At 47.8% G+C, this 26,785-nt stretch overlaps 1 protein-coding gene across 2 annotated transcripts in view; it reads right to left on the reverse strand.

The window, feature by feature from the left end:
• Positions 1-26,785, reverse strand: part of St3gal2 (ST3 beta-galactoside alpha-2,3-sialyltransferase 2) — a 54,187-nt gene that overhangs the window by 15,089 nt on the left and 12,313 nt on the right. For both annotated transcript variants that reach the window (XM_052167002.1, XM_052167001.1), the window contains exon 2: positions 3,720-5,065. In XM_052167002.1, coding sequence (XP_052022962.1) covers positions 3,720-4,058 — 339 coding nt within the window. In that variant the 5' untranslated portion in view covers positions 4,059-5,065. The remainder of the gene's footprint in view (positions 1-3,719; positions 5,066-26,785) is intronic.

Here is a 26,785-nt window from a genome sequence, read left to right on the forward strand (position 1 = left end):
CTGAGTGCTGGGATTACAGCATACCATCACACCCTGCCACATTGCAAATGCTCACTGGGATTACAGCATACCACTACACCATGCCACAGCACAAATGCTCAATAGGGCCAGGCCAGTGACACACAGGGACAAAGAAGCAAACAAAAGATGACATACCTACCAAAAAAATAAAAAATAAATAAAATAAAAAGGCAATCCATGGGCTACTAGACGTCTCAGGTGAAGGCACTTGCTGCCATGCCTGATGACCAAAATCCAAGTTGTCGGACTCATATAGTTGAAGGAAAGAATTGACTCTGACCTCCACACGTGATGGGTCATGCACATGCTACACACAGACACACACACACAGAGAATATGTTTTTAAAATACTTAAAAGAAAAACTGGCCACTGTTGCCACTTTGGAAAATTTCCAGGAAAAACTAAAAATATAGATTTCACATGAAATCCTCTGAATGTTATATTGGTAATATAAATATTTTTAAAAACAGTGGGCTAGAATTGCTATGTGATATAGGGCCAACAACTAACACTCTGAAATATTTTGAAACTAACCCTTTAAAATGCCACAGACAAAAAAGAAGCAGGCCTGCATGCTCTACAGAGTGAGCTCCAAGACAGCCAGGACGACACAGAGAAACAAAATAGAATAAAATAAAAAATGCTGTGAGCTCTCAGGAGGCTGAGGCCAGAGGATCTTAAGTTTGAGGCAGCCGGGAATACATAATGAATCTCTGTCTCAAAGAAACAGCAATGTCAGGTAGGGATGGCGGCACGTGCCTCCACACCCAGGAGACACAGCCAGGCCGAAGATCTCTGTGAGCTCAAAGCTAGTCTGGCCTACATAGTGAGTTCCAGGCCAGTCAGGGTTATTTAAGATCCTGTCTCGCCTTTAATCCCAGCATTTGGGAGGCAGAGGCAGGTGGTTTTCTGAGTTTGAGGCAAGTCTGGTCTACAGAGTGAGTTCCAGGACAGCCAGGGCTACACAGAGAAACCCTGTCTCAAAAAACCAAAAAAAAAAAAAAAAAAAAAAAAGCTGGGCAATGATCCCTGTGCTTGGGAGACAGAGGAGGCAGATAATCTCTGAGATCAAGGCCAGCCTGGTCTATAGAGCAAGTACCTCTGTGAACCAAGAGCTGCGGGGAGATGCTCTGGGATGGAGCACTTGCCTACTACACCCAAGGCCTGGCCTTGACACTCAGCAGTAACAGCACTGCTGTAGACTAAGGCACAGCTCCCCCCACCCCACCCCCACCCCGGATCTGAGGACAAGCAGGAGCTGCTCAGGGAACCAGAGACCTTTCTGGAGCAGAAGTCTGCCTCTGAGACAAGAATTCTCAACTTTGTGGCAAAAAGGGGTTGCCTGTGGTGACAGGAAGATGTGTGGGCCGAGGAACATAGTGCCTAGACTGACTCTGAGTTCCATTCCTGTGACCAGAGGCCTGTCTTGTTCCTGGGGAATACGGCCACTGCTGAGACTAGAACAACAGGCGGACACTGGGCACGTTCTGAACCTTGCTTTTCTCAAGTTGTAGCCGAGAGTGACAGGCAGGACTCTGCAGAAGGTCCTGTAGGGCTCCTCTGAACCTGTGCTCCACAGACACCGGTCTTGGGGGACTCTAATAGTCTGGGCCAATAAGTAGGTTCTGGACAGCTGTCTTGATAAATGTACACACCCTCACATCCATGAAGATGGAGAGGAGAGGCATCTTGCTCCTATACTGGTGGGAGGACCAGGGACCAGGAACTGCCTCTCCATGCCAGGGAGAGCAGGCAGCCCACAGGCTCCAATTCTTGGCCCTGGAGGCAACCAGATGGCCCTGCAGAACCTGGGCAGTGATGCTCCAGCAATGATGGGGGCAGGGTGGAGGACATGAAAGCAAGAAAGTCTTGGGACCTAGGAAACCAGGGGTGGGCCTGTCATGGGGCCCTCTGAGGCTCCTATGCTCCACCTCCCTTAGCAGCTGAGGCTTACAATGCTCTCTCCCAAGCCAGAGCAATGTTTTCCAGCAACTGCAAAGAGCTAAGAAGGACTCTTCAAGTTTTCATAATTATTCCGAGCCAACACTTACCAATTAGGAGATTCAGTCTTAAAACCTGTTATTTCTGGGATAGCTCAGCGATCAGCAGCTATCACACAAGCAGTGAGGACCTGAGTTCAGACCTCCAGTACCTATAAACAGCAGACAGGGGAGCGGAGCGCGTTTCTGTGACCTGGTGCCAGGGGTATGCAGATGTCTGGAATCTCGAAGGCCGGCCACCTTAGCCAAATTGCCAAATCACCAAATCCTTGAGTCCCTATCTAAAAAATTAAGGCAGAATGGCCAGTGTGGTGGCACATGCCTTTAATCCCAGCACTCAGAAGGCAGAGGCAGGTGGATCTCAGTGAGTCCAAGACTAGCCTGGTCTACAGAGTCAATTCCAGCACAGTCAGAGCTACACAGTGAGACTATGTCTCCTAAAAACAGAACAGAACAAAACAAAACAAACAAAATGAAACAAAAAGACCCACAGCAACAACCAACAAAAGGTGGACAGTGATTAAGTCAATACAACATCTGGCTTCCACAAACATAATCCTGCATGTATGCACACATATAAAACTTGCATAGCACAGACAGGGGCTGGAGAGATGGTTCAGCCGGTAAGAGCACTGGCTGCTCTTCAGAGGTCTCTCGGGTTCAATTCCCAACACCCATATGGTGGCTCACAATTGTCTGTAACTCCAGTTCCAGGGGACCAATGTCCTCTTCTGTCCTCTGAGGGCTTAGAAATACATGCATGAAGAACATCCATTCACATACTAAAATAAAAACGTATACATACTGTGTACACAGATCCAGGCTCCCAAAGTCTGGTAAGAGGCTGGAGGGTGGCAGGCAAGGAGACTGGGAAGGAACAGTACTCGCTGCACAAGCCTGACGACCTAAGTTCAATTCCTGGATCCCATGTAAAGGAAGAAAGGGGCTGGAGAGATGGCTCAGTGGGTAAGAGCACTGACTGCTCTTCCAAAGGCCCTGAGTTCAAATCCCAGCACCCACATGGTGGCTCACAACCATCCATAAAGAAATCTAACAACAACAAAAAGAAATGTAATGCTCTCTTCTGGTGTCTGAAGACAGCTACAGTGTACTTACATATAATAAATAAATCTTTGAAAAAAAAGGAAGAAAATACCAACTCCACAAAATTGTCTCATAGTCTCTGTGCCACTGTGGCACCTGCTCAGCCCCCACTCCATCATACACACACATACACACACACACATACACACACACCAAATAATAATAATAAGAATTTTGGAAAAATAAGATGCTGCAGGGAGAAGCATGAGGCATGTGCTGGCAGGGCAGCCTTGCTGCAGCTGTGGGGTAGCTTCCTGCCACCTAACAGGTAGGCCTCTATCTATCTATGGCATGGCCTCCAGACCCCCACTCAGACTGCTCTGGGGCAAGGTGTTTACACTGGACTCCTACAAACACCACAAATACAATTCTCTCCCCCTCCCGGGTCACCAGCACATCCTGCCTGTCAGCCATCTGTGATCCAGAGATACGGCTCAGGTCAGATGGGTTTCCTGCTCTGTCAGGGTGCTGGGAGTCATAGGACAGACAGCCTAAGTCCAAAAGGGGACTGGTCACAGCGGCTCCAAAATAATGAGGACTGATTCTGGAAAGCAGACAACAAAAGGAAATCATGAGTGAGCCATAGTTCTTACCATCCACCACCGCTGGACATCCGGGGGCAGGTTCATGTTATCTCTGGTCCAGACAGGTGAGATGTTACCATCGAAGTGGCTGTCAAACCATTCAGAGGTGCCCGCATCACCCATGCAGCGACTACAGGCACAACTTTTCCCCGAAAGCCCCTCCTTGCCAAGGCGCTGTAGTCCAGCATAGCCCGGTACCAGCTTCACCCGGTGTGTGCCACCCAGAGCCCCCGAGTCCAGGTAGGGCAAGGTAGCCATGCTGTGGTGTGAGTAGGTGAAGAGCAGAGACATAATGAACACCAGCAGGAAGGCCATAGAGAGGAACCACACCCGAAGGGAGCACTTCATGGTGCTGGCCACGGAGCAGCTGTCACCGTGGCCAATCCTTTCCCAGCCCCCTGCGGGGCCAGCCACGACGCAGCCTGCTTGTTTTGGCAGCACGTAGAAAGGGCATAGGGGCACGAAGTGTGACAGGGGACTCTTGCCACACCTTCCCTCAACAAAAAGAGAAAGCAGGAATAGACTCCCTCCCTCCCCCCGTCCCTGAGCCACTGGAGCCTCTGCTCAGAACTTCATCGGGTCTCTCAGTCACTAGCTGGGCCACAAAGGCTCTGCGTCTTCTGCCACCCTGTCGAGGCAGAGGTCAGTCCATACCAGCCCTCTAGTCCCTTGTAGGTGCTGGCTGCCAACTCCAGGGACCCCCCTCTTTGGTGGCTTGAAAAGGTCCAGTCTGGAGCAGTCTGGGTCCTTGTGGCTCATGAGCAGACGCTAAGGCAGCCCCTCCTCCCCTGCAGTGGGGAATCCCTGGAACCCTGATTACGGCAGAGAGCACAGGGGCTTCAGGGAGCCTGCATGCCACGCACGAGTCCTCTTCACACTTGCAGGCCGTCCTGGTCCAACTCCTTGGCCAGGGAAAAAGAGCCCGACTCAAGGCCAGAAAGAAAACCAGTGATCTTCATGGACGTCAGGGCTGCAAAAACCAAGCCCTTCTCGGTGGCGTCTGGCCTGCTGCTTCCCATCAGAGGTGCTGGTCCTTGCTCCTGGAGATCGCGGCTCCAGCTGCAGTGGCACAGTGCCTCACGAAGCACCTCCTCGTGCTGTGGGGCCCTCTGGAGCTGGGAACAGCTACTGCTCAGCAAGGCGCTGGACTCTGAGCCACGTGGGTGGACGGAACTTGCGTGGAGCGCCTCATTAGGACTTTAGACTCCTTCCTGGGATTGTTGGCCTTGGCAGAGCAGCTGTCCTGCCCCGCCCCTGCTTCTGGGGTGAGACTGTCCTGCCCTTGGCTCCTGCCAGCAGTGATCCCTGGCAGGTTCTTCCTCACCTGTCAGATGCCAGGCTGCCACAGCATGACCCTGAAATTCAGAGGAGAAAGAATATGCAGCTAGACAGTAGAACCTGAACATGCATACACATGCCCTCTCTCTCTCTCTCTCTCTCTCTCTCTCTCTCTCTCTCTCTCTCTCTCTCTCTCTCTCTCTCTCTCTCTCACACACACACACACACAGGCCCCCACCCATGGTCTCAGAGGCCAGAGCTAGCAGTAAGAGAGATGCCTGTTGACAAAAGGGTAGACAAAAGAAAAGGCTCTCTCTGCAAACCATCCACGGACAGCATCGCTTTGACTAATTCGCAGCCTCAGAGGACTGCTCCTTCATTAATGAGCCTGCGGATAAACGAGGAATAAGTTCATCTCCCCTGGGTCCGATGCCAAGGGCTAGCGCACTCCATTTAGAAAGCCTTGTCCAGCTATGTGTAGTTAGTTACTTTTGGACAAAACTGAGGGGAAATTGGCCTAGGGAGGATCCCCAGGTCTGAGAATAATGGCTTCCCCCACATAATGCTCTCAGGGAACTTGTAGTGCCCACGGGAAGCTAGCAGAAATTTGTCCCTGATCTCTCGGGTGTGGACTATACAGGTAACATTTCTGATTGGTTCAGTGAACCATGAACAATCCTTCCTGCTCTGATATACAGGGAAAACATGTCAGGAGAAGAGGTTTCTGGTCTCGGAACAACTACCAACCAGCACCCTGGCAGTTGCCTTCATCTGTGTGTTAAGGACAAAATGAACCCTAGAGTCCCATCCTGTTAGTCCCAGCAGCCTAAGGCTTCGTGCTGTCCCTAGCACACAGCAGGGAGAAGAGGCCACACTGGCTTGAGGGAAAGGAGTTTGAATCCATACTCAGGGCATCTCTTAAACCATCTCTTTAAAGCCAGCCAGGCAGAGTAAGTTCTGATGTGACCTCGGGTCTGGCAGCCCTCCTCCCCGCCCCTTGCTGAAGACTCCAGACAGACATTCTAGGGCTCTCTGGCTGCTGTGGCAGCTGCAGGCAACATCTTAGGATCTGTGTTAAAAAGACAGCAGTCAGGCCAGAAACCTGCAACCCCAGGAGGAAGCAGAAGGAACAATGATGAGGAACTGGGGACTGTCCAGTAGTGAATCCCAGGCCAGTAAGGAGCTACAAGAGATCCGAGACTCTGCCTCAAAGTAGTAACAAAAACAAAAAACAAAAATACCCCAGCAAGGTGGTTCAGTGGGCAAACCACTTGCACAAGTTTAACAGCCTTTGTTCAATCCCTGGAACACAGAATTGTCTCTACAAAGTTGTGTGCCTAGATCTCAGGTGAGTCCGCTTGTGTTCCCAACCCATCACATAGACAGAAAGATTAAAAGGGGATAACTAGAGAGATGGCTCCGTGGTGGGTACTACTGGACCCAATCTAGTTTCCACCAGCCACGGGGTGGCTCACAATCATCTATAACTCCATTTCTAGAGGATCCGTTACCCACTTCTGGCCACATGGGGCACCTGGCATGCACGTGATACACAGGTGTACATGTAGACAAAGCATCCATATGCATAAAATTAAAATAAGTATCTTTTGAAAAAGAAAAGGAAAGAAACAAAACTGATATAATAGGGAAGACATTATTCTAGATCAGGAAAATCATGCTTATAGATGTGAAAGTACCAGCAAGGTGGCTTAGGCCTTTAATCCAAGTACTCAGGAGGCAGAGGAAAGTGAATCTTTTTGAGTTGGAGGCCAGCCTGGTCTACAAAGCAAGTTCCAAGACAGCCAGGACTCTGTTACACAGAGAAACCCTGCCTCACAAAACAAACAAAACAAAACAAAACAAAACGAACTGACTCCCTTAAAATTTTCCTCTGATGTCCAAATATACACACACAAATAATTAAATAAATACCATGTTACTGAACTTCTAGTCAGGCATGGAGGTACATGTCTATAATCCTACCACTTGGAACCTAAAGGCAAGAGAATCATTTTGAGTTTAAAGCCATTGTAGTAGCTTGGGTAAGAATGGCCAACACATCAGATAGGTGAATGATTAGTCACCAGGGAGTAGCACAAGTTGAAAGGATTAGAAGGTGTCTTAGTTAGGGTTTTACTGCTGTGAACAGACACCATGACCAAGGCAACTCTTATCAAGGACAACATTTAATTGGGGCTGGCTTACAGTTTCAGAGTTTCAGTCCATTATCCCCTGGGTACCAACATGGCAGCATCCAGGCAGGCACAGTGTAGGAGGAGCTGAGAGTTCTACATCTTCATCTGAAGGCTGCTAGCAGAATACTGGCTTCTAAGTACCTAGGATGTGGGTCTGAAAGCCCACACTCACAGTGACACACCTACTCCAACAGGGCCACCCCTTCTAAAAGTGCCACTCCCTGGGCCTAGAATCTACAAACCATCACCAAAGGATTAGGAGTTGTCTTGGTGGAGACCTGTGTCACTGGAGGTGGGCTCTGAGGTTTTAAGAGCCCGTGCCAAGCTCAGGGTCTCTCTCTTGGCCTTAGCCTATGGGTCATGATATAGCTCTCAGTTACTACTCCGGTGCCATGTATACCACCATGCTCCCAGCTATGCTCCCCACCATGGTGATAATTGACTAAACCCCTGAAACTGGAAACAAGCCAGGAAATGAAATGCTTCCCTTGGGGAGCTGGAGAGATGGCTCAGTGCTTAAGAGCACAGGCTGCTCTTCCAGGGGACCTAAGTTCTAGTCCCAGTAACCCCATGACCATGACCACTCAACAGCCATCTATAACTCAAATTCTAGAGAATCAGTTGAAATGCTTTCCTTTATAAGAGTTGCTTCAGGGCTGGAGAGATGGCTCAAAGGTTAAGAGCACTGTATGCACATCCAGAGGACCCGAGTTCAATTCTCAGCAATCACATGGTGGCTCACAACATCTGTAATGGGATCTGATGCCCTCTTCCGATATACAGGTGTACATACAAATAGAGCACTCATACATGTAAAATAAACACATTTAAAAAGAGTTGCCTCGATCACGATGTCTGTCCACAGAAGAAACAGTGACTAAGACAACCAGCCTCCACTGCATAGCAAGTTTGAAAGGTAGCCTGGGTAACTTGAGACTATCTCAAAAACCCAAAGGGAACACAATCATCATGCTGCACAATGAGAGAGCAGCCAAGAGGACACACACGGGCCAGAGTGAACCAGGGAAGGACCAAGGCCAAGTAAGGGGGGTTTGTTTGGCCTGGTAGTTGCAGCCTAGTTGGGTTAGAATAGGTCAGAACCTGCTTGCAGCTTGCTAATAAAAATACCAGGTCTCAGGCTGGAGAAATGGCTCAGTGGTAAAGAGCACTGACTGCTCTTCCGAAGGTCCTGAGTTCAAATCCCAGCAACCACGTGGTCGCTCACAACCATTTGACTCCTTCTTCTGGGGTGTCTGAAGACAGCTACAGTGTACTTGCATATAATACATAAATAAATCTTTTTAAAAAAATACCAGGTCTCTGTGTCTTTATTCAGGAGCTAAAATGAGCTAGAGTGGACATAGAAATGCCCTGCAGTTATTTGGGAGCAAAAGGGGTATAAGAACCCCCCCAGGAAATACTTTTATGTTATAGTCCCAATACTATAGAGGTAGATCCAGGAGGATTAGAAGTTCATGGTCATCCTCAGCTAGACAGTAAGATGGATGCCAGCCTGGGCTACATGAGACCATGCCTCAAACAACAAAAACCCCAAGTCCTCAACCGATGCTCAGGAACTGACTCCAAGGAGACCCCAGTAACACCGCTTAAATGAACTTCCTCAAACGTTCCCCTGTGATCCTTACAGATTACACATTAAAGACACTTCGGCTGAATGGGCTGAAAACGGGAAGCCAACCCGTAGTATCTTCCAGGTCTCCCTTTTCCCATATCTACACCCAACGTGTAAGGAAAATCATGTAATTTTGCAGAGTCCTGTTCCCAGCTGCGGTGGTTTAAATAGGTATGACCTTCATAGACTCATGGGTTTGAATGCTTGGCCCAGGGGGTAGCACTATTAGGAGGTGTGGATTTGTTGGAGTAGGTAGGGTCTTGTTAGAGGAAGTATGTCACTGTGGAAGTGGACTTTGAGGTGTATATGTATGCATGTATGCATATATGTGTATGTATATGTATGCATATATGCATATATGTGTGTGTATGCATATGTGTATATGCATATGTGTGTATATGCATATGTATGCATATGTAGACATATATGTATGTGTATGTATCTCAAGCTCTTCTCAGTGTATAAGTTCTCCTGGCTGCTTTTAGATCCAGATGTAGTGCTCTCGGCTTCTCCAGCACCATGTCTGCCTGCATGCTACCATGCTTCCCACTATGTCCTTAGTGGACTAAACCTCTGAAACTAGGAGAAAGGCCCAACCAAACATTTTCTTTTATGCAAGTTGCTGTGGTCATTGTGTCTCTTCACAGGAAAAGAACCCTAACTAAGACACTCACTCGCCTCTGTGCTCTGAACAGAGGCATCCATGGAGCAAGTAGCCCTGGGAGCAGTGACTCTTTAGGCTAAGACCGTGAAAGTGGGTACTGGGCGGGGGCTGGCAGAGATGTCACTGACTCCTAGGGACTTAAATCGCTGTCAGGTCACCTGATACCACTGGACTGCCTTGATAGGGACAAAAAAAAAAAACAACAAAAAACAAAAAACCCAGTTCAGCAATCTGTCTAGGGAAGAGCAGAGTGGATATGGGAAAAGGTCCTGCTTTAGAACCCCGTGTCCACTCTGAGCCTGGGAGCGTAGGTTTGTATAATAGACAGACAGAGCAAAGGGAGCATCGGAAGATACCAGATGCCTCCAGACACAAACTCTCACCCCCGGGGGTCATCCAGTGCTGCCCCTACTTGTCTCATTTCCAGTTGTGAATGCGTCATGCTATCCTGGGTATTCTGAATAATATCCCTCTACTCCACAGCTACTGAATCACCCACAAAAGCCCATGAATATCCTCATATAAAATATGAGAAATGGGGGTTTGAGGTGTGGTGCCTCATGTCTACAGTACTTGAAAAGCAAAGAGAGGAGAATCATGAGTTCAAGGTCACCATGGGCTACATGGACAGTATCTGTTTAGCCTGGACTCCATAAAGAGATAGGGCCTCGCCAAGTGGTGGCGGTGCACACCTTTAATCCCAACACTCAGCTTTAACGCCAGCACTTGGGAGGCAGAGGCAGGCGGATTTCTGAGTTCGAGGCCAGCCTGGTCTACAGAGAGAGTTCCAGGACAGCCAGGGCTATACAGAGAAACCCTGTCTTGAAAAAAAAAAATTACAGCACTTGAGAGGCAAAGGCAGTCAGATCTCTGACTGTGAAGCCAGCCTGGTCTACATAGTGAGATCCAGGATAGCCAAAGCTACACAGAGAAACCCTGTCTCAACAAAGAGAGAGAGGGAGGGAAGGGGAGGGAGGGAAGGAGGAGGGAGAAAGAGAGAGACTAAAAAACAAAGCCAGGTATAAGGCATACACTTTTTATCCCTGCACATAGGAGGCAGGATCCCTCTCTTCTCTCTCTCTCCTCTCTCTCTCTCTCTCTCTCTCTCTCTCTCTCTCTCTCTCTCTCTCTCTGAGTTTGAAGTCATTGTGGTCTACAATTGTTAAGTCTGGGCCAGCCTAGGCTACATATCGAGATCCTGTCTAAAAAAAATAATTTCTAAAAACCCAGCCTGTTTTTAGAACCTTTCCCCCTAGGAAACCACAGCTTCTCCAAGGAGTCTACGCCATGGGCTTCAACCGACCATCCAAGATCCAGGAGAATGCTTTGCCCATGATGCTTGCTGAACCGTGAGTACAGACCCAGCTGTACCTCTTCATAGTTGGCTTAACTAAGTGTTTTACGAATGACTTTCATTGTTTCTGGGCACAAAATGGGCTGTCTGGGACATCCTGCTTTCTCAGGAAAAGAGCTTCTGAAGTTCAGGGAGAACCAAGGGGATTTGGATGCAGTTTTCTTATTTTCCACTTAACAGTAAAAACGGATACGGTTAGTGCTTTATTTTAGACAGCTTTCCGCAGGTTTTAGAAATTACTTTGGAGCTAGGCGTGGTGGTTCATATCTGTGACCCCACCAGTGAAAGAATCCAAGGCCAGACCGGGCTACAAGATATTAGCCAAGTGGGCTAGAAAATAGCTGAACAGGTAAAGGTGTTCATACCAAGCCTGGCCACTGGAGTTGAGGGACCAGACCCCACGGCAGACTTTGAGAACCAACTTCCCACAAGTTGTTCTCTGACCTCCATCAGTGTGTATGCACCCATCCCACATACAAATAAACAAGTGAGGGTGGAAGTTTCAGTTGTATACTTCAAATGGGTGAATTACATATGGGGGAGGCACCCATCCTCCCAATCAGTGCCTCACTCTGCAGCTCTGGCTAGCCTGAAATTTGTAGTAATCCTCTTGCTTCAGTGCCTCAAACTCTGGGATTGTATGCGTGCACCTCCGTGCCAAACTATTTCATTGCTATGGCTTTATAAAGGTCTAAGACCACAAATTGTAAATTGGGGTGGGTTGGGCACCATGTAATAATCATTTCCACGAGACCTAACCAATCCCAGAGAGAGTAGCGCCCAGGAGACTGAGGCAGGAGGTCAGCCCTTGAAGAGTTGGATGCTTCCTTTCTTCCCCCAGCTTTTTATAGTCAGGAAATCCATGGCTAGAGGAGGCTCCCACGAAACAAATTAAAAATGAAAGCCCAAGGGAGGCTCTCAGCAGCACAGTGGTAAATGCAGCAAAGGGTGCTGGGAGGGGGAATATACTGTAGGCTACAGTGTCTACAGATCCCATCTCGGCCAGATCCCAGGAGACCAGGCACGGAAATAACCTCATGAAACGCAGGCTGGTGGAGCCTCAGATCAGCACAGCTGAACTCGGCCTGCCACCTTCTTGGCAAGCACGGACAGGAAAAGTCAAAGTAAGCTGTGAAGGATTGGGGCAGGGAGCAGAGCTCTCTCCATCCATTCCCGCACTGCCTAAGACTGTGTGTCCGAAAGCTTCCTCCTGAAGACAGCAAGTCACAGCCTATTGTTGAAACGTCAGGATGCCTTACGAACCCCAGGCACATCTGGGGCTTCTCACTTTACAATTCCTGATCAAGGATCTCAGGACTAGCTGACAAAAGTGAATACTTTAAAACCATTGCTTCTTCCATAAACCTTTCGAACAGGCTTTTTCTACCAACTGGGATATCCCACCAAAAGCTCTCTTTTCTGTCCATTCCTGCCAACACACTGTTAGGGGCCAACTCCTACCTTGTAGTAAGGCGACAGCCAAAACTTGAGAACAGAAGCCTGGGGACTCTGTCATTATCTTGAGTAAGATACTCAGAGCCCTCCCAAGATGGCTCAGTGTTTGATGGTAGCACAGCCTGTCCTGAAACTCACTCTATAGACCAGCTGGCTTCGAACTCAAGAGATCCACAGGCTCTGTCTTCTAAGTGCTGGGACTAAAGGCATGCGCAACCTCACCTGGCTGGCATTGAGTTCTTATCTTGTTTAGATCTTATCTGAAAGATCCCATTCATTTGTCCCTGCAGCACAGCCCGCTCCTGTCTGCGGTGAACTGGACCAAGGGAGGACCGGAACCGGAGAGCGGTGTTAACTGGTGCTTGTCAGCTGCCCCCAGGGTGTATCAGTCTGCCTCCTCCAGTGCATTGGCTAGACTTCTATCAGTCTTGTTAGAGATGGTTTGATATTCCTTCCCAAGAGACAGGTATTGGCAGGGATGCCCAGTTCCCTGATATGAATAGTCTATCTAATGCATCCCATCAAGATGGCACAGTAAATCTATACTCTCAACACGGCAGTCATACAAAAAGGAGAAAATTCTAAAAACAGTAGCCCAACTCCACCCTACCCCAAACCCTCACAACCACAACCACAATTACTAAGCATTGCATGGGTAAGAACTGGCCAGAAACACAGACAACGAAGCAGGGTTGAAGCTCACAGGCCTGCTGGTCTGAGCCTGGGAACGAAACCTGGGGCAACTGTACAGACTCAGGGCCTGGAAAAGCGAGCTGAAGAGAAGTTGCTCCTAGCCGGGTGCGGTGGCGCATGCCTTTAACCCCAGCATTTAAGGCAGAGACAGGTAGATCTCTGAGTTCGAGGCCAGCCTGGTCTACAGACTGAGTTCCAGCCAGGGAAACCCTGTCTTGGAAAAAAAAGCTAAACAAACAAACAACAAAAAAAAAAGAGAGAGAAAAAGAAATATCAAGGAAGGAACAGATTCGCAATGCCAACAGTCAGTACAGAGATTGACACACGGGGCAGATCAGATGGCACTGTGGGTAAAGATGCTTGCTGCCAAGTCTGACAACCTGCCTGGTGGAAGGAGAGAATCAACCCCCAAAAGTTGGCCTCTGACCTCTACCCATGTACTGTGACATGCCTGACCTCTCTCTCCAATAAGTAAATGTGAGGCAACCATCCTTTCCACGGACACCTAGTGTGCCATCTGTTACGGCAGTTGTCACAGTCCAGCCTGTTCGGGAGGCTGAAGTGAGGGGACTGCTTGTACCCTGGCATTTGAGGCTGTCTTAGGCGATTCGTTGAGAAAGGGTGTGGGACAGAGAGACTGAGATTTTGATAATGATCAAGCAACTATAGTATTATAGTGGCGGCTAGGGTTGTGGCTTGGTGGCAGAAGTCCTTAGCGTGTCTGATGTCCTGGTTTCAATCCTGAGCCTGTGTACCCATGGGCTTGAATTAGATGACAATGAGAAGCTTGGAAACATAAACTAGGGGCATGGTGTATCAATATGTATCAAAATGTACAGGTATCTTCTCTAAAAAAAAAAAAAAAAGTCAGGGGAGAAAAGGAAACTTTCTTTTCATATGCTCTATCCCTGGTAGCTCACAATCAACTGTAACTGCAGCTTCCAGGGATCTGACATTCTCTTCTGGACTATGTTTGCACATGCATACCCCTCCCCCAGGCACATTTAAAGTAAAGTAAATCTGTTTGTTTGTTTGTTTTGTTTTTTGAGACAGGGTGTGTAACAGAGCCCTGGCTGTCCTGGATTCACTTTGTGGACCTCATTGAGGTCTGCCTCTGCCTCTGCCTCCTCTGCCTCTGCCTCCTCTGCCTCTGCCTCCTCTGCCTCTGCCTCCTCTGTCTCTGCCTCCTCTGCCTCTGCCTCTGCCTCCTCTGCCTCTGCCTCCTCTGTCTCTGCCTCCTCTGTCTCTGCCTCCTCTGTCTCTGCCTCTGCCTCCTCTGTCTCTGCCTCTGCCTCCTCTGTCTCTGCCTCTGCCTCTTCTGTCTCTGCCTCCTCTGTCTCTGCCTCCTCTGCCTCTGCCTCCTCTGTCTCTGCCTCTGCCTCCTCTGCCTCTGCCTCCTCTGTCTCTGCCTCCTCTGTCTCTGCCTCTGCCTCTGCCTCTTCTGTCTCTGCCTCCTCTGTCTCTGCCTCCTCTGCCTCTGCCTCTGCCTCTGCCTCCTCTGTCTCTGCCTCTGCCTCCTCTGCCTCTGCCTCCTCTGCCTCTGCCTCCTCTGCCTCTGTCTCTGCCTCCTCTGCCTCTGCCTCCTGAGCCCTGGAATTAAATGTGTGTACCACCATGCCTAGCTAAGTCTTTTTTAAAAGGGGAGAAACACTTGTGTCTCTTACTTTGGTGATCAAATTATTGAAACAAGACACTCCAAGGGATTGGAATTTTGCCACCACCACCCCCAGAAGCTCCTACAAGAAGGAGAAGGCTTCAAGCCTGGCGCTAGCCAGAGTAGGAACCTGTCTCCCAGAAAGAGATGTACCACCATGCTGACAGCTTGTGAGGCTACCTGGCAGAGAGACTGCGCAGTGACAGGCAGGGTAACTTGACTGCGTTTCACAGCTGTGCATCCTAACTTTGGCCCTCTATTCACACGTAAACCTCACAACAGGAACCAAGACAAACTTGCGGGTAGAGGTCACTGGATCTCTTTGTCTTCTTCTCAGTGTAGCCATACTGAATGAATCTCCTCTTCCTGCTTTTAACTGGCTAAAAGGATTCAGGCTGAGCCTGGCTCGTTAGGGCCGCCAGCTGCCAGTCCATCCGGCTCTGGGGACACTGCCTTTGCTTAGGTCACTTCCATTTGTTACTGCTGACCACTCTTGACTTCCAAATAACTATCAACATGGTCTCTCATCTCTTCGGACCATTCTCTTTCCTTCTGCTCTTACCGAGTCTCAGCATGCGTTCTGAAGGGTCTGGCCTCAGTCCTTTTTCTTTCTGTGCCCCACGTCTTTTCCGGGCCAAGAGTCTGCATTCCTGACTGTCTCTGGCATGTCTACATGACACTTCAGACTTTACTCATCACCTTCTGCATGAGGCCAAGGTCACACTCGTGATCATAAACAGCATCCAGAGATCTCAAAACTAGGCTTGAGTTCAATATACCTTACCCTCTTGGGATATGAACTCATTTGAATCACAAGCAATATCTAGTCCACATTTATTGAATCTAAACTAGAACTACACAAGAAAAGAAAGAAAGAAAGAAAGAAAGAAAGAAAGAAAGAAAGAAAGAAAGAAAGAAAGAAAGAAGGAAGGAAGGAAGGAAGGAAGGAAGGAAGGAAGGAAGGAAGGAAGGAAAGAAAGAAAGAAAGAAAGAAAGAAAGAAAGAAAGAAAGAAAGAAAGAAAAAGAAACAAGGAAGGAAGGAAAGAAAGAGAGAAAAGGAAAGGAAAGATCTTTCTTATTTAAAATATAAAATTTACAGGCTGAACTGTAGTCAGTCCCAGGCCAGTCTGGGCTACAGTGAGACTCCATCTCAAAATTAAATATATTAACTTAAAGGCATAGTAACTGTATTATTCAATCCATCATCTCTTCCTATTGTCTGGCCCAGTATAGTCTTATATAGAACAGGCAGTAAGGGGACAAGAAAGAGAGGTGACTGCTAAGAGGTTGTTCTTCCAGAGTACTTAGGTTCGGTTCCCAACACCCATCTCACAATCTTCCCTAACTCCAGTTTCAGGGTTCTAGTAGTCTCAGCACAGGTCACATGTGGTACAGAGACAGACACACAGGCAAAATTCCCGTACAGATTAAAATATAAGAATAGGCATCAATAAATGTTTGTCAAACTATCATCTATGTATGAATAACCTTACACTACAAGAATCAGAAAAACACTGACTGTGAAAATACTTTTGAAACCTTATTTGGAGATAGGGTTTCATGTACCCCAGGCTGACCTCCAACTAGCTGTGTCACCAGGGATGTTCCTGAATTTCTCATCCTCCTGCCTCTACTTACCAAGTGCTGGGACTGCAAGGACTATAAGACACCTGGGGCTTTATATATGCCAAACAAGTCCTTGATCAACACTCCATTTTTAGTTGTTGAAACAGAGTCTCATGTTGGCCTAGAATTCACTATGTAGCTAAGGATAACCCTGAAATTCTGGGATCACAGGCATGTGCCAGCAGGTCCATCTGAAATTTTTTGTTGTTGTTTTGGTTTTTTTGAGACAGGGTTTCTCTGTGTAGCCTTGGCTGTCCTGGAACTCACTCTGTAGGCCAGGCTGGCCTCGAACTCAGAAATCTGCCTGCCTCTGCCTCCCAAGTGCTGGGATTAAAGGCATGTGCCACCACTGCTCAGCTGAAATATTTTTGTAAGTATGAAGATATGAAGGGATAATTACATTCTGCCTCATACCCATTTGTCCCCAAAATACAGAAGGAAGGGTTTTCTCTAGTTTTTTTCAATCACTTGGTAGTAGGGAGCTACACATGCCAGCCAAGAACTTTATCACTTAGCTATCATCAGCATCTTTTCCCTGTATGCTTATAAAATAATTTAGGCTAAGATGCCTAGGAATGCTTCAAATATCCGGTCCCCCTGCCTCAGTCTCTTGGGGATCTGGCAATCAATCAATCAATCAATCAATCAATCAATAAATAAATAAAAGATCATTCCTCTATCCACTTAAGCTTCCCCAAATAAGTAAGTACCTAGCAACATTTGAATCCACATTCTGACATTGCCACTGGTCCCCCAGTGTAACCACTTGACCTCTCTGATCTAGACCTTTGTCCATAAGGTGAGATGGTCATCCTTCCAAAGAATGCCCTGAAGATATCAGAAGCAAAAGGCTCCCTGTACACCAACTGTCATCCTGGATGGGACAAACTGAGGACTAGCTTCCATTCAAGTTCGTCATTCCTAGCCTACAGCCCCACAACCCTGGAGAGCATCCTGAGGCAGAAGCCCTGCACATAACCTCCTATTGGACCCCAGGCCAGCTCAGTCAGCTCTCCAACCCTGACAGCAATCTTGCCCCAGGGGCGAGCAGTCTTGCTTCCCAGCCCCCTCTCTGACCAATCACAGGCCCTGTCACCCCACAGCGATAGGTACTGGCTTCCAGGAACACAGATCTCAGAGGCAGCTATGCCTTGGTTGGCCCTTACTCCTGCATTGGACAGAGGCATGTACTCACTGTGGGCAGTTTGTCAGCTCAGCCCAGCTGGCACAGAGAGTCTACACAGTTCCCTGGGACCCAACCCACACCTGTAGCTCTCTAGTCATAAGTCAACAGTAGGATTCTGGGAAAGCCAGGAGGGTCCCCCTTGAGGAGCAGCAGAGGATGCATAGAAACCCTAAAGGCAGGAGAGAGGGAGAGAAATCACATGGGACAGGACACATCCACGGGATGGCCATAGACTCACAGAAAGAAATCCAAGGCTCTCGGGAGGGTTTTGGAGGAAGTGGAGATTAGGATGAAGAAGTGCTAGCTGAGGGAAATCACCTTGAATGACCAGTAACACCTGGTCACAGCCTTCTTTTCTTTTTTTTTTTAAAGATTTATTTATTTTATGCATATGAGTACGCTGTAGCTGTCTTCAGACACACCAGAAGAGGGCATCTGATCCCATTACAGATGGCTGTGAGCCACCATGTGGTTGCTGGGAGTTGAACTCAGGACCTCTGGAAGAGCAGTCAGTGCTCTTAGCCGCTGAGCTATCTCTCCAGCCCACCACAGCCTCTTCAAGATGAAGAAACTAGGGGTCCTTTCTGGTTTTCATTTTAGACGGGGTTTGAAGCATCGGGTGCCACGGCTGTTGGTTACTTCATGACCGATCGCAGCCCGATGAAGAGCCACAGAAAAGCTCCAGGCCCCTCGTCCCGGTGCTTTACCCCCTCTCAGAGACTGTTCTGACTCACACGGGAAAAGAAGCAGAGCGTGAGGTCATTCAAGAAGTATTTATTTGGTTCCACACCAAGACTGGCAGCCAGCCTGCCCTAGCATGCCCTTCTCTGTTAAGCCGTATCACTCTTCCCTCCACCGAGCTCTGTGGTTCCTCTCGAACAATAATATCGGCTTCCTTGGTTCGGGAGCAAAGCAACGGGTTTCCTCTGTTCTGTGGACTCCTTAACTGTTAATAGCCAGGCTTCCTCCAGGAGGGCAGCCCTTCCACAGGCTGACAAGGGACAACCTGCTTTCAAGACTGGCACTCCAGTGCTCCCACTCATGTGATATGCTCCCACACCTTATCCCAGACAGATAGACACTTGTGGAACTAACACTGAAGGCAGAGCCAGGCCTTCATGAAGAAGTGAAGGTACTTCCTTGGGGGAAAGGGCTATGCTTTCTCTCCATCACAGTAGCAATTAATCTCGCTGATAGCCCCATCCCCTCCCTTCCCAAATACACGCAGATTCTTTCTCCTGGTTTTGGAAGGTTAAAAGACAGGTCAAAGAATGAGTTAGGTGTGGTGATCTAAGCCCCCAATCCCAGTGCTCAGGACCCAGAGGCAAGAGGACTGTTGGCTGGCACCGGTGACTCGGTAAGGCTCTTTAGATAGAGACAGACACTCAGAAAATGAAACTTGATCACATTCCAATACTCACTTTGAGAGAAAGATCAAAGCAAGCAGGGCAGGTTGTTTCTCAGCTGGTTACCTGGTTATTGCCCAGCTCATGTGCCCACAGGTCAGGAATCAGATGGTCACAGGCCTTACCACACCACAATTCTCAGCAAAGACATGCCACCAATGAAGGAAGGGCCAGCGGTTAGGGCTACGAGGCAACTGGTCTCCTACATTACCCAATCCAGTCATGATGATTCACAAAAAATGGTAGGTAAGACAGGAAGAGCTCTTCCTGGATGTCAACACTAAACAACTCTTAAATCACCAGGTATGGAGGCAAATGCAGAGGCAGAGAGGCAGGCAGATCTCTCTGAATTCAAGGCCAGCCTGGTCTATATAGAGAGTTCCAGGGTAGCTAGGGCTACAAAGAGAGACCCTATCTCAAAAAAAAAAAAAAATTGCTAAATCATTTTTGTTTGAGTGGGCTTTGTAAAAATGATGTGTGTGTGTGTATGTGTTAGAGAGACAGACAGAAAAAGAAAGAGAGTGAGTTTATGATAATACCTGAGGAGCCAAAGGAAAGATGTCATAGCCCTTGGAACTGGAGTTATAAGTGGTTGTTAGGTTAACATCTTAACTGTTCAACCATCTCTCCTGCCCCTGGTTTTGTTTTTTGAAACAGTCTTATATGGCACAGGCTAGCCTCTAATTCACTATGCAGCTAAAGATAATCCTTGAAGTCCTGCTCCTCCTGCCTCTATTTCCCGAAGTGCTAGTATTACACGTGTATGCTACCAATAAGTACTGGAAAAGGCTCAGGCCTGCTGGAACCCACCCAGGGCTGATGGACAGGGCTGAAGAGCGCTGGACTCATACACAAACGACTCCAGGCAATATGTATCTAGGAAGGAGAACCTATGCTCTCAAAATGTTCCAGAACAATTGCTACAGCTCAAAAATCTAGCCAGGCTTCAGCCCAGGCCTGAAGTTGAAGTATCTGACATATTAAATCAACTTCTATCCCCACAGTCTCTATGGAATACAAAGCCAGAAAACCAACTAAAGTCTAACTGTCAGTCTGTAACACACAGGCCCAGGAAGCCAGATGGACAGCATCACTGGAAAAGAAAGCAACAAGGCAGAGTCTATGGACTCTGGATGTGTGACTCAATAGCCCCCTAGGTCCCATTGGGACAGGCTTGGTCTAAAGTTGTGACACACTGGACATACCATAGCCCTTGAGACTGCTAAAAGACCCCCTGGAACACAAGGCCCCAAAAGCCTCAGTGGGCAGGAGCCCTAGTCCAGTGGTCAAAGGTCAGGAGCAGAGTAGCTAGTTCCAGGGTCACACTTTAGAGAAGAGAGCAAGACACTTCTGATCCCAGTACTCAGGATACAGGAGGCTTGCTGAGAGTTCAAAGTGGGCTTAGACTACAGAGCAAATACCAGGCCTGCAAGGGCCACAAAGACAGGGGGAAAATAACAGATGACAGTTAGGCTCTCTGTCACCAGCCTCAGTAATGTGCCACACACCTCCAGGTTACTATGGCACCTTCCATATTCGGGACTCTGTAGACCAAACTGGCCTTGAACTCAGAAATCCACCTGCCTCTGCCTACCAGAGTGCTGGGATTACAGGCGCTTGCCACCACCTCCCGGCTGACTCCACCTGTTTTATATGCCTATGTAGAGACTCATAAGAGTATATCAAGTGAAATGGGACCGTGAGCACAGTGAGTTTTAGGAGACCTGTTCTTGGGCTGGAGAAACGGCTCTGGGGTTAAGAGCACTTACTGCTCTTGCAGAGGGCCTAAGTTCGGTTCCCAGTACTTACACAGCAGCTCATAACCTTCTGTAACTCCATTTCCAGGGCACTCAATGTCCTCTAATGGGCTCCTTAACTCCGTATGCCCATGGCCTATTTACATACATACATGCAAACATTCATACACATAAAATAAAAAAAAACCTTGAGCAGTCAAGCACACACCTTCAATCCCAGCACAGAGGTAGGCAGACCTCTGGGAGTTCAAAATCATTCTGGTCTATATAGTATGTTCCAGGCCTGCCAAAGGGACATGGTAAGACCCTGTCTTAGAAGGGAGAAGGGAGAAGGGAGGAGAGAGAAGGGAGGAGGGAAAAGGGAGGAAGGAAGAGGGAGGAGGGAGAAGGGAGGATGGAGGGGTAGGCCCTACTTTGAAGAGTTCACACTCCAGGATGAGAACAGTGTTCTGCCTCTGACAATCTAACATCTTCCCTCTTTTTGACTCAGGATCTTGCTTGTATAGTCTGAGTGTCCTCTCTCTGGATTTCTTGTGAGTCCATATGAATATCTGGCTTGTAGAGGGTACTGTATCCTTTGAGCAACAGTCGGGGCTCTAGAAACAGGGTTGGCTCTTGGACCCAATTCAATCAAAGGCAGGAAACAGCCCTGTAGGCTGGAAATTTAGCTTTGTGGTCAGGCTCCTATCTACTTCCTTCATCAAGACCATATGACTTCAAAGTACTTCCCGCCCCCCCCCCATCTAAATCTAAAAAAAATCCTTCTGCCAACTCACCCACCAACCAAGCTAACCTCTTATCAGTTTCTATTCTTGTGGCCCAGTGGGAGGAAGGAACCTGGTGGAGAGACTGCCACAGTTCCGGCCAACATCGGTGGCTGAAGAACCACCAGCACTTTCATTTGGCAGCTTGTGAGATTATCCAGGGCTTGAGGACTGGGTCAAGAGTAGGTATGGCAAGAGCTTACTCAGCAGAAGACACTGCCAAAAGGCACAGCCATGTAAATGCCAGTCCCCTGACTGATCAAGGAAGGAGCCACACACACACACACACACACACACACACACACACACACACCAAACTAGCCTTGGGTAGGTAGGAGAAGGTAGGGCAGAGGCAAAGGTTAGAGAGGTGGTAGGGGTGACTGAGGGTGTCTAGACAGGAGGCAGACTGGCACTGGGCCAGAGGGTGAGGCCAACAGGCACACCGAGGTATGCTGGCCCTAGAGGTGGCTGTCTCCGGGCAGTGACAAATCAAAACAGGGTCCAAATCCTTGGAACAGACTGGTAACATATACTCCGTGGGCCAGGCTGCCGTATTCTCTGAACACCCTATCTTTAGCTGTCTTTTGTTCTCTTTTCATATTTGGTAAAGACTTTTGAAAAGGTCAACCAGTGGTAGCTATTCTAATAGAAACGCACAAATGGCTGCAATGCTAGGACCGCACCCATGCTAGGACCGGACACTTTAAGAAAAGCAATATCATCAGGCGTGGTGGCGCACGCCTGTAATCCCAGCACTTGGGAGGCAGAGGCAGGCGGATTTCTGAGTTCGAGGCCAGCCTGGTCTACAGAGTGAGTTCCAGAACAGCCAGGGCTATACAGAGAAACCCTGTCTTAAAAAAAAGAAACAAAACAAAACAAAGTTTAAAAAGAGAAAGAGCCAGAAATGGAGACTGAAGCCAGGCAGTGGTGGTACATGCCTTTAATCCCAGCACTTGGGAGGCAGAGGCAGGCAGATTTCTGAGTTTGAGGCCAGCCTAGTCTACAGAGTGAGTTCCAGGACAGACAGCCAGAGTTATGCAGAGAAACCCTGTCTCAGAAAAAACAAAAAACAAAAAACAAAACAAAACAAAAACAAAAACACAGGGTGCTGGGATACCAACTCAGGTCGTCATGCAGGCACTTTTCCAACTGAACCCTCTCCCAAGCCCAGGACTGACGTTTTATAGTCAACAGTAGAATCAAAAGACCTGGCAGAGAGTGACAGCACACAGCTGCAATCCCTGCTCCTGTTACACAGAAGGGTCAGGAGTTCAAGGTCATCCTCAGCTATAGAATTAGTAAGTAACCTACTTAAGCTACCTAAGGCCCCAAATCAAAAAAAAAAAAAAAAAAAAAAAAAGCAAACCAAACAAACAAAAACGGCCTCCATTCCAGCCCTCCAGGACTGCCTTTGCTACACTGCTGTGTGTCTTTAGGCAAATCACACCTTTCTGATTTAGCCTCAGGACCTTCATCTGTGTATTGAGTTTGACAATGGCTGCCATTCCTCTGCTTATCTAACAAACCCCTATCAAAGATTAAATATGTAACGCCTGTGAACTCCAGAGGAAGCACAGGCAGCAAGAGATTCTGGGTGTAAACCTAAGGAGAAGGGGACTGAGCCAGGCCCAGGCCCAGGCACAAAGCTAGCAGGGCACATAGAATGTGCACGGTTTTGGCAGACTGCAAAAGCGAGAAGTGACTGCCTGCAAACATCTAAATCGAAGGAAAGGTTCATGCCAGGGAAATGGGTATAATGAACGAGGAATCCAGACCAACACTTAGCATAGCCTACCTCACTGTTCAAGAATGGAGGAGCTGGTGCAAGAACTGCCCCAGAGCTCCCAGGTCCTGTCCTCCAGCACTGTGCTAATACAAAATGTCATGTCCTCAAATAGACCAAAGTCTCTCACAGGAATGTTCTCTTTCTGAGCCTGTGGCCCAGGCGCAGTAACCTGGCTAAGGCAAGAAGCCTATTCAAGATTGAACTTGAGGTCTCCTCTTGCCGAGCCTGAAGCTCAAACCTAGGGCACGCTGCTGAGATCTCAGAATTTCCTGGCTGAGGCTCGCTGGTTCAAAAATCTCTCAGCTTGGAAGAGACAGAGAACTGAGGCTCAAGGGGTGCTTGTTTTTATCTTTCTGCTCAAATCTGCCCCACTGTCCTAGATGTTCTATTTCAAAGACACCAGAGGGGCACAACAGTCCCCAGTAGGAAATCCCCAGAAAATTCTAGAAAGTACAATATCCCTACAGCCACACCCTGATACTGCGATAATAAACACAGAGGATGGGGCCTCCGAGGAGCATGCAGGCAGAACTGGGCCAAATCCTGTTTCCTGGGACCTGGTTGAAGCTATCATAAGCAAGGGTCCCCATCTCAGACACATCCGTTTATAACGCCAGCCACCACAGAAACTAAGCTGAGCCACAGGAGGAAGGAGCCATTTGCTCTGACTGGCCTACGTTAGCTTTTTCTCTTGTCGTACATGGGAGGAATGAGTCTTTCTGAACGAGCATCAGGACAGGGAAGCTGTTCCTACCTAAAAACTGCCACCGAATACCGGACGCCTGTGGCTACACTGGTTCTTATCTTAGTCCTTCACCTACTTGGGGCTTTGTTTTAACAAAGTCCACTGTTCATTTTCAACAAAAATCCCACCCTTGCTGGCCTTTTAACTCTACCCTCCTGCCTCTACCTCCTCCCAAGTGCCCAGATTACAGGAGTGTGCTACTTTACCCTGCTAACATTTGGTTATTTTCAGAGGGTCTTGCTATATAGTTGAGATTGGCCTGAACTCCTATGCAGTCTAGGCTGACCCTGAATGCACGATCTTCTAGACTTCATGTTCTGATTCCTGTGATTATAGATGTGTCCTTGTAAGCATTCTATTATTCTTGTTATTACTGTTGTTGTTGTGTTTTTTGGTTTGTTTTTTGGTGTTTGAAGACGACAGGGTTTCTCTTTGTAGCCCTGGATGTCCTGGAACTCACTCTGTAGACCAGGTTGGCTTTAAACTCAGAGATCTCCCTGCCTCTGCCTCCCAAGCGCTGGGATTAAAGGTATGCGCTACCAATGCTTAACACTAGCATTCTTTAAAAAAAAAAAAGATTTATTTTATTTATATAAGTACACTGTAGCTTCAGACACACCAGAAGAGGACATCCGATCTTGTTACAGATGGTTGTGAGCCACCACGTGGTTGCTGGGAATTGAACTCAGGACCTTTGGAAGAGCAGTCAGTGCTCTTAACCACTGAGCCATCTCTCCAGCCCCCTAACCTTCAATTTTTAAGAAGGTAAATAAATAGTAATAAACACAATCAATGTACCCACAGTGGTTACTGATGTATTAGGTCATCAGGTCTCCATGGACCCAAACGCACACTTTAACATACAATGTCTTCATAATGAACAATAAGCAGCTTTCCTTTAGAGACTCATCTCTTCATGCAGCCCAGCCAGGCCCAGCCAATAAAGCACCAGATGCACTCAGCCTAGCTCAGGCAAGGCCAGGGCTGAACATGAGTCTCAATTTAGGATTCTCTCTAGCAAGCCTGGAAGGACGCTGGGAGGATGGGACCAGTCATAAGGAATTCGAATCAACGGTTTCCCTTTAATCAAAGCGCACTTTGAAGCGGACTTTCTCTTCTTCTTGAGACAGTCTCAGGTATCCCAGGTTGATCTCAAACTGATTCTGTGACTGAATATCGCCTTGAGCAGATAATGCTTCTGCCTCCTGTTCCCAAGTGCTGGGATTACACCTGTGTGTCATCACGGCTGGGTAAGTGAGGTGGATTTTTTGCCTGGGACAAGGTCTCTCTATTACTATTACATAATTATGTAGCTCTGGCTATCTTGGAACTCGCTATGTACACCAGGCTGACCTGGAACTCACAGGGATTTACCTGTCTCTGCCACCCGAGTGCTGGGATCAAAAGCATGCATCACCACTCCTAGCAAGGCAGATTTTATCTATCTATCTATCTATCTATCTATCTATCTATCTATCTATCTATCTATCTAATGTATATGACTGCTCTATCTGCATGTACACCAGAAGAGGGCATCAGATCCCATTTTAAATTGTTGTGAGCCATCTTGTGCTTGCTGGGAATTAAACTCAGGACCTCTGGAAGATCAGCCAGTGCTCTTAACCACTGACCCATCTCTCTAGCCGCAGCCAGGTAGATTTTTATAATTGAAGTCCAACTAATGCACAATCATTTTTCATTTCTTAAGCAATTTTAGAAAGCCCCTTAATTTTATCACTTGTTATTGTACCTAAAAACGATGTCCTGAACTTGCACTTAAATTCCATGTGTTTCATAAGTCAGCCCAGCTCAGAGGCTCAGGAGAGCAGCAGAGGTCTAGGAGCTGATGCTCTGGTTTGGTTCTGGCTAGAACCAAAGTCCTTTCCCAACCACAGCCATTACTCAAACCTGCACTCCTTAAAGGTGGGTCTGATATGTATGACTTTCTAGAGAAGCCTGGAGTCAGCAGTACCCACTGCCAGAATCTCCCAACCACAGGGAAAAACTCTGCAGGAAAAGATGTGTTTGTGTCCCCTTCCCTCTTCTGGGAACTGAAATCAAGTTTACCGTCCCCATTTCTTCTAGGAATTGAAAGTAGGACCCAGAACACATAAGGCAGGAGGTTTTTATCTCTGGGTCACATCCCCAGTATCTGTGCCCTTTGATATCTAGTCATCCGGTAATTCCCTAAACCAGACGATACTGTCAAAGACAAAAGAGCATGATTCTGGCTGGCTGGACATGTAGCTCACTGGTAGAAAGTATACCTCCCATGCATAAATAAGGTCCTGGGTTCAAGTTCCAGCACCAAAAGGGAAAAATATAGAAATATAGTTCTAGATATGGTCTATAATGTGGAGAGATGTCTTTTCCAAAACTGCATCTCAACCAATAAGACTCATCATTGGCTTTTCAAATAATGCTACAAATAATGCTACCAAATGCATGGGCCACCCATCTAGTAACTGCCGGATATTCCCTTTTTTGTCGTTTCTTTTGCTTTCTGAGACAGGGTTTCACCATGCATCTCTCACTGGCCTGAAACCTGCTTATGTGGATTAGGCTAGCCTTGAGTGTGGAGCCTACAGGGCAGAGCCTCTTGCCTTTGTTTCCTGAGTGCTGATATTAAATACATCCACCACCGTGCCTGACTGGATACTGCATCTTAAAACCCCAAACTACCCTATTTGGTCTTAGACCGTTCAAACAAACTCACACTTGATCTAGGCCCCTGGCATCCAGCCCTTTTTCTTTTCTGTATTCCTAGTTTCTGGAAAAGGGAATCAATCATCCATTTCATCATGAAATGTTGAAATCACCTGTGACCCTATTTCCCATCCTTAGCTAGTCTAAAGTCTAATTGATTTGACTATGTAAG

Source organism: Apodemus sylvaticus, chromosome 21 (assembly GCF_947179515.1).
Source record: "Apodemus sylvaticus chromosome 21, mApoSyl1.1, whole genome shotgun sequence".
Classification (NCBI taxonomy): domain Eukaryota; kingdom Metazoa; phylum Chordata; class Mammalia; order Rodentia; family Muridae; genus Apodemus; species Apodemus sylvaticus.